The sequence below is a fragment of the Chenopodium album genome, chromosome 6, assembly GCF_948465745.1.
Source record: "Chenopodium album chromosome 6, dcCheAlbu1.1, whole genome shotgun sequence".
Classification (NCBI taxonomy): domain Eukaryota; kingdom Viridiplantae; phylum Streptophyta; class Magnoliopsida; order Caryophyllales; family Amaranthaceae; genus Chenopodium; species Chenopodium album.
In genome coordinates, this window is record NC_137839.1 from 75,667,932 (window position 1) to 75,676,831 (window position 8,900).

The window sequence follows — 8,900 nt, forward strand, 5'->3', positions numbered from 1 at the left end:
AAACAACCCAATAGTCAATTAGGGTCGATCGTATAGGGCCGGGGCAATACACCCTTGATCAAGGTCGATCGTCTAGGGGCAGGGCAGCACACTCTAATTTTGTAGATCGACCTGGAACAATGCCTTTGAAACTGACAATATCTACCATATTGGGCGGCTACGATTTTCTTATTTAAACTTAGGGCTGAGTTGGGCTTATTCCGTTCTATTTATAGAGTAGGGGTACTATATACAAATAACTTCCGCACACCAAAAAAAAAATACAAGTAATTTCCACAAATTTCAACTAGTTTTAGGGTGTGTTCACATTTACTTAATTTTAGTTCAGTTCAATTCAATTCAGCTCCTAATTTCCCTCTTTCATAAAATATTCATTTCACTCAATTCAGTTCAGCTCTAATCAGCTCAGTTCAGTTCAATCCAATTCAGTTGAGCTCCAATCAGTTCAGTTCAGTTCAGTAAATGTGAACAAGCCCTTATTCTATAATTTGTACCCCGTAAGATCTATCAATTAAATTTCTTATCATATGCTTTGTATATGAGTCTGTTATTTTTCTATTTTTGATTAATCTAAATTTATTTTTATTGTTTATATTAACAAGATATATATTTTGTTAATTGAAGTGAATTAGTGGGATGACCCATGATCAACATACCTAAAAGCGCTTTCATAATTTCAGCTTCTAGAAATGCAAAAAATTGCAACAACCACTATATATATAATTCAAATTAAATGAATACCATGATTGAGAACGAGAAGATTGACTCTACCAACTTTATTATTTAAGCCAAAGCTGTATTAAACCATACATGTGTAGTTTTATTTATTAATTTATTATTTATTTATTTTTTTTGGAGTAGACAACAAAAAAAAATAAAAAAAAAAGGGTGTGTATAAGAAATGGGACATAATATAATGTGTGATTGTATATATATTAATATAATAAGTCACATGTTGTGAGCTAAGGGTTTGTATTAAACATTTTTTTTAAACCTTGTATTAAGCCTTATAAATCCTCTACAATTTTACAATTTCTTATTGCAAATAAAACCCTAAAATTACCAGGCATTGCCTTATTAATTCCCAAAATATCATCATTACATTATAAGTTGGTTTTACTTATTACAAATACCTAAAACTACTAAGCATTGCCTTATGACTTTAGGAGTAGAACTATTTTTCGGATCGGACATAGAGTTTTGATCAATTGATAGAGTCACGCTTGGATTTGTATGATGTGTTATACTACCATCAAGTCATATTATAAACTACTTATAGTGAGCTTAATGTAAGGTTTATCATTGTATCATTCTATATAATAAGCAACAAACTACCACCAAAAAATTAAGTTATTAGGACATTTAATCAACAACCACCAAGAGATGGATTCTTTATTGATAGTAAATTTTCTTATTTTTCTTCAATTTAATGAATTAGGTTAGTAGAATATAGAAGACGAACCTAATCTTTACCTGTAAACCTTTATATGAAAAAAAAAATATAAAAAAAAAACTACGCAGTTGTTAACAACAACCTAGATGCACCATCATAGTTACAACCACCTAGATTCGTGTGGTGAAAAAATCAAGTACAAATTCAATGAGTCAAATTCATGTCTAAGAAACATAGAGAATAATTGATGGAAAAGATTAGCTATTATGACATTCTATAAATGATGAAAAATAAATGGAAGAAAAAGGAATTGTAAGTTAGGAATTTGATTAGAAAAGAAGCACGTTAAGAGACAAATAGAATGATGAGATTCTCCTAAAAACTTTTTTAAAAAGTCGTTAAAGAAAGTCATATTATCGTCTTCGTGACACTCGATTTTAGTGTCCTTACTCCTTATCTCACTTTGTAGCTCAAGAACTCCACGCTATGCACATTTTGAAGGATGTGTATGATTCATTTCTTAGTTTCATTATTACTAGTTGATCTCATGTTTGTTGCAACAATTTGACTTAATTTACATTACTTATTCATTTATAAAGTATTACTTATATTTTGACTACTCAGCTCAAATTGTTCTTTAAAGTCAAATTAACATTGCGTGTTGTTAAATACTTTTGTCTTTGTGAGCTCGAGTTGTAGTATGTGAACTATTGGATGTTAATTATTTGCTCTTCTGTTTCTTCCCAAGCCCAACGCGAATGGGGATCAAAACCATCCATGGTAAATACAGGTATCTCCAACAACATGTTCGAAGGCAAAAAATTGAGTTTTCAAGCTGGTAATTTATTAAAGGATAGTGTATTTTTTTTTTTTTTTATTAGTTATGGCATACCAAAGTAGGTTAATTGAACTCTTATCAATTTCAATATAAAATTATGGAGTACATACTTTTTTTGCTAAATACCTAAATTTAGCACAACTAATTAAACATATAATACAAATTAAACTCAATTTTTGCTGAATATGCATTCAGCTAAATTCTCTCCAACTCTTATTTTTGTATTATTTCTATCAAAATAATATATTTTAAAAATGTGTCATTAATTTTGAAATGCAGTAGAAAATTCGGGCAAATTAAATAGAATTCCCCATTAATTAGAAAAGAAAGGTGAGTATTGACTCAATGGCCAAGAATCTTTTCAGATGAAATAGACAGCCAACAAAAAATTAAAATAAAAATAAAATCCAACAACTACAAAATTAGTGACAAAGTGACATATTGAGCAGGTGTAGTATCCCATCCTTCTAGAAACACGATATTGGCTTCTTCACGAGAGAAAATCATGCAATAAAACACTAATATGCAATTATAGAAGATAACGAAAATAAAATAACCACCAAATATTATAAGAATGGAAAATTTAGAGGTTTTTTATTTTTTTTTATTTTTTTATTTTTTTTTTTAAATCCCTAGATAGTATTTTCATTTTTCTGTATTACAACAATGGGATTATTAATTATGCTTGGATCATGCATGCCTGCAAATTAATTCATAGCAAGGATAATGACATGTTAGTAATAAACCAAAAAAAAAAAAAAATTACTAATACAAGTAAGTGATTTCCCTTTTAGAAAAAAGATCTTGAAGATGTCAATAAGTTGTATGCAAGCATTCCAAAACTAATTGTAACATCAGAAAAGAAACCTGATATTTCAATAAAATATTTAGTCGCATTCTATAGTATTAGGTGATTATGGGTTAAATTGCGTTTTGATCGAAAGTAGATTGTAGTTTGAACCAAAATTAAAGTTCTTGCACAAATTAAACTGGTTAATAATTTAGATCGTGATCTGCCTATAAATCTATAAATTACGAGCAAAGCTTAAAAAATTGAGCTTAAAATTGTTGTTTATACATTCCCATTCATAATTGAGTTGGGTCAAGCCAAGATGACCTAATCTAACATGTTTTAGGACAATAATTACTCTCTTTTATTAGATTTTACCTTACAATCAAGCATATAACTAATGCATAAACCGACTAGATTAAATGAAATAAAATGAATTTGGTATTTGAGTTGAAGATTTGCACTTTCCGAGTTTTGGTCTACTCCAATCAAAACTAAGGACTTGTTCTCTTCAGCTTAAATTCTGTTCAGTTCAGTTCCTAATTTGCTTCTCTCATAAACAATTCATTTCAGCTCAATTCACTTCTTAATTTCCTTTTCTCATAAACAATTCAGTTAAGCTCAGTTCAATTCAGTTCATTTCTTAATTTCCTTCTCTCATAAATAATTCGGTTCAGCTCAGTTCAATTCAATTCAGTTTAGATCAGTAAATCAGAACAAGCCCTAATACATAGTATAATCACAATGCACAAGTCAATGCTTAATAAAACATAAATACTCAACTTTGATGTTTTCACTAAGGGTCTATTCTGTTCACCTATTTCTCACTTTTTTCATGTCTTATAAGTTTAGATGAGTTCAGTTAAGTTAAGATAAATTCACTAAAGAAGAAAATAAGTTTTATAAAGGTTACCTAAGTTTAAATTACAACAACTTTTTAATAAAATCTCTAATAAATTTATATAATTTTAGTTTAATTTATGTAAGTTGTTCTATTTTACATTTATACTCACTTTGTCGGGCAAAAACGATACACTATCCTCAAATTCATAACCAATCCAAATTAAGTGTACAACACAATTTACTTAAGTACCCTTTATAAAAAGTCCATCATTTTGATATTCTTACGATTATTCAGTCTTAGGACATGTTTGCATTTACTTAGTTCAGCTCAGCTCTAATCAGTTTAGTTTAGTTCAGCTCCAACACAGTTCAGGTCGGGTCAGTTCAGCTCCGATCCTAATTTTCCCCTCTCATTAAATATTCATTTCAATTTAGTTCAGCTCCAATCAGTTCAGTTCAATTCAGCCCAGTTCAATAAATGTGAATAGGCCCTTAGAGATGGTGATTTCTATTTTTTTTTTTTAGGTGGTTATCAAATAAACAAAAAAAAAATGATAAAAATCAATTTTAGTTATGGTAGTTATTTACAATTTTTTCTTTATTTTTCAAAACCTTCTTTGTGTATTCAGATACATTTAGAATTTCAACTTCCACATGAAATAAAAACTTTGGGTATACATAACGCTTTAGCCTTAAAGGCCTGTTCTTTTAAGTTGTTGTAGTCAGCTATACTCAACTTAGTATAAATAAGTTGTTTTGCTCTATTCAGAAGCTCAAAAAAAGATGACCTAAAGTGCATCCGGAATTACGGGTACGTACATTGTACTCTCCCCCTAAAGGCCGTGGCCAAAAGCAGGACGCGTCAAGAAATACGTCTGAAAAAGAAAGACTGCTGAAGAATCGAATAGAAGAAGTAGGTAAGGTCTAAGGTAAAATCATCCTGTTTCCTGTATGTCAGGTTTTCAGCAGTACTGTACCTAAACACCATTTAATCATTTATAAATACACCATTTATCCTCAACATTCCAATTTATACCTTATTAATCACTTTTTCTATTAATTAACACATTCTCTTTTCTCCCAATTATTCTACTAATTTCTTATTCCATTATTCTTCTTCGACAACAGTTGCAGAAATACCCTGAATTTGCTTCTCTCTAATGGCGGCCAAAATCTACATCGTGTAATTTCTCATTCTTTGTCTCTTTAACCCTTTTCTTTTGATTAATTAATTGATTAATTTGTTGCATAATGTCATTGATATTTATTGCATTTTAATAATGTTTTGTTTTGTTTTCTGGGGTTATTTTTTTATGTGATTGGATTGTGATTTTTAATATGGGTGCTATTGATTTGAATGGGATTCGATCTCGGGTCTTGGATATCACCTGGAAAATTTAAATTTATGGGTTAACTTGTGATGAGTAGTTAATTCATCAATGCTAGAAATTTATTTATTTCCTAATTCATTTTCATGATTTTTAATTTTTCTGTTCTTTTAACTATAATTATTATTGAAATTAGTAGGTTTTTTTTTATGGTTAATATCTGTTTAATTTCATGGTTAACTAGTTCCCATTTGTATTCTGGTTGGTATTTTCCCTTTAATTCAGTCGATCTATTCATTTTTCTTTGATGGGTGGAGCTTGCAAAAATGAATGCCTTATTTCATCTAGCAACATATACTTCCATAATAATGTAAATGATTAAATTGATTTGGGGTTGTTGAAATATCCTTGATTTGTTGAGTCATGTTTGCTGATTTGATAGAACTTTGTAGTTTTATTGCTGAATGAATCTTAGTTATATAGCTGATTTTATTTAATTCAATTGTATGTTTATTTTGTATAAAATCCTCCAAATTGTGTCACTCAAACTTGGATTATGTGTCTTCAATATAAGCTTAATGAGAGCTATATAAGTGTCCATGTTACTCAAACTCGGATCATGTGTTCCCTTTGTTGGCTTGGTACTAACTTGTTGAATGTATATGTGTTCTTCATATTGTTAATTGGAAGAACATGAATAAATTTCTCTTCCTAGGCTCGAGGAATCAGCATTGCTTTGTGATGTATTTGTTTGATTTACATATGGTCTGATAATATGAAGCAAGTGTGTGTGTGTGTGTGTGTGAGCGTGCACGCGCTATGTTAAATCCGTATCTCTACCTTTGAATCTTTGATTGCTGGTAGCCTGAGTGGAAAACTGGAAATAAAGAGTTGAATGGCTTACTGAAAGTTAAAAGTTAATCTCTTTTACAATATCATTCTTTTGGGTACTTAGGTACTAGTTGTCTATTTTACGCCTCTACTTGTTCGGAAGTAACTGATAATATGCATCAATAATGTGATTTGGTTAGAGAAAGTAGCTTTTTGGAGGCATGGTGGCAAAGCTGCATTGTTAGTTACAAAGTGGGCTGTTGCTATCTTCCTTTTGTTATCTTTTGACTTTACTCCCTTTGTGGACCAGTGTTTCTAGAATTTGTTATTCGTTTATCGTTCTTTAGTTTTCCATGCTCTTATCTTGGGAAATTTAGTTTTATATTCTTCCACTGAATGATTACCTAACTAAACCTTAGGAAGATTGATGTACTTTCTCATAATGTAAAGAGGAACTGTAGCAGTATTATGATTTAGACTGGAAAAATGAAGAACACTTGTAGTCTCTGCATTAGCTATATGTGTTCTAATGAGAGTGAAATTTTGTTGGAGAGATATGACTATCGATTGTCAAATGTTTTGACTTTATGTCAAATATTTTGAAATTTTACGATGAGAAAGCTCTGGTTAACTACTTCTATAGTTGCCATCTTAAAGCATTAGTTTGTCAGAGTATGATATCACCTTTTGAAATTCAATACATTCAGCTGGATGAGGCCTTAATTTTCCTTTTTTAGTTTGTGGCTAAAATATTTTGCTACAAGTTTATCGCTTCTGTTTCCAGTTTTATGGACTGTACACACCTGCATGTCTCTAGTATAATGGCTAGAGCCCTATTCCACAATCCATCAAATTTTGTTACGAAATTATTGGATTATATTGTTATGCCATTCTTGGATTATTTATGACTTTTGCTTTAAGCAATCTAGTTGTTCTGGTCCCTTAAACTTATAGGTGCTTTTGTAATCGTCTTTCATGGAAGTATACTGTGGAATTTCTAGTTTGTAGTTTGTAGGTGATAACCCTGCCCCTGTCTGTGTTTGTTATGATTATATAGGCATGATAGAATCAACTTCTTATGTGTGGGAATTGATGTAAATAAGTCTGGTGCAGCTACTACTCAATGTATGGACATGTTGAGAAGTTAGCAGAGGAGATACTGAAAGGAGCTGCATCTATTGAAGGAGTTGAAGCGAAACTCTGGCAGGTGTGCGTTATACAAATTGCCTGATATGCAACTACTTATAGTTTTTATCCTTGACTTGAGGGAATAAATAGAATAATTAAAGGTTCTGGGTTATTTGTGAAGGTTCCTGAAACACTGTCTGAAGATGTGCTAGCAAAAATGAGTGCACCCCCAAAAACTGATGTCCCAATCATCACACCTAACGAACTTGCTGAGGCGGACGGGTTTCTTTTTGGTTTCCCAACTAGATTTGGTATGATGGCTGCTCAATTTAAAGCATTCATGGATGCCACTGGAGGACTCTGGAGAACACAACAACTTGCTGGGAAACCTGCAGGCATCTTTTACAGTACAGGATCTCAAGGTGGCGGACAAGAAACTACCCCGTGAGTTTCTCTTTGCTTGAGGTTTTCTGCCTTCTTGTTTCCAATTATTACTTGATACATTCCTCTTTTGAAAAGGTTTAGGAATTAGGATACTGATCTGTTGATGCATATATAATAAAATGGATTATTTTTTTTGAAAGAAAATATTATCTGAAATCTGCATTTTGCAATTTAATGCATGTAGTTTTGCTAACAGAAGGGCTATCTTTTAAAAGAAAATTTTTTGTTTTACTATTGTGACTAGTTTGTTTCCCACGCTTTTATAATTTTTTTTTCTTGGTGGGATGCAAATTGTTATGCATAATGTAGCATAATGGACTAGTGGAGAGAGTGAACTTCTGCTAATTTGTGGATTTATGCAGCTTGACAGCCATCACTCAACTCACCCACCATGGCATGATCTTTGTGCCCATCGGCTACACATTTGGAGCTGGTATGTTTGAGATGGAGAAGGTGAAAGGAGGAACACCTTATGGGGCAGGAACTTTTGCAGGTGATGGATCGAGACAGCCTTCTGAGCTTGAACTCGAGCAAGCTTTCCACCAGGGCAAATACTTCGCCACCATTGCAAAGAAGCTCAAGGGTTCTGCTTGAAATACTTCACTCTGTCTAGAACACAACTTTTTACTAGTAGATACCTGCATATTGTTTTTTGTCATATAAAGTATGCTCTTCAATTTCGTCAATTGCTTGCTTTGTCAAATATGTTTGTATTTGGATCCTTGATTTGTTTGAATGTGTTGTAAGAAATTTGCTCAGCCAAAGGTATATAAATGTATTGAAATTTGAACTCAATAATTGGTGTGATTTCCTTAATTGGTACTCAGTAATTTCTTTGACAGGTTTACATTCTTATCTAATTTCCCCCCTTTCTATCTTTATAATATTGGATTTGTTTTTTTACTTCCACACCCAAAAAACAAATTAAAATAAAGGGTGCAGAGATTTACAAACAGAAGTATACAGAGTGTTGTCGAAGAACAATCGATATCAGGAGTTCTGTTAGTTGGGTGCCCATTTAGATCGATTACATTCGTTTGATGCTTAATTCCACGTTAGGTCTGATGTATAACGACCTTGTAGGTCTGATGAAAAACCAATCTTAGTTTCCATGATTTTGAAGTGATTTTGGACAACATGATGCTTAAAGATCTGCAACTAAATGCCATTGTATAATTGTCTACTCCGTAGTTGAAGTCAGTAATCAGCAAGAGCCTTGAGTCCCCATTTAACAAGAACACAAACCATACACGGGTTTGAGGAGATCGATGATTGTCTCACTGCTTCTCCTAACCGTCGCTCTCA

At 31.8% G+C, this 8,900-nt stretch overlaps 1 protein-coding gene across 3 annotated transcripts; it reads left to right on the forward strand.

Moving 5' to 3' along the window:
- The first annotated feature begins 4,686 nt into the window (after positions 1-4,686).
- Positions 4,687-8,448, forward strand: LOC145636349 (putative NAD(P)H dehydrogenase (quinone) FQR1-like 1). Of its 3 annotated transcripts, none has more exons than XM_081687884.1 (5): positions 4,687-4,781; positions 4,993-5,047; positions 7,137-7,230; positions 7,333-7,595; positions 7,958-8,448. In XM_081687884.1, the coding sequence occupies exons 2-5, from the start codon at positions 5,025-5,027 to the stop codon at positions 8,187-8,189; spliced, it is 612 nt and encodes a 203-aa protein (XP_081544010.1). In that variant the 5' UTR covers positions 4,687-4,781; positions 4,993-5,024; the 3' UTR covers positions 8,190-8,448. The 3 variants fall into 3 exon arrangements, with proteins under 3 accessions (XP_081544010.1, XP_081544011.1, XP_081544013.1); XM_081687885.1 differs by having other exon boundaries at positions 4,700-4,786; XM_081687887.1 differs by having other exon boundaries at positions 4,703-4,793.
- Positions 8,449-8,900: the final 452 nt, after the last annotated feature.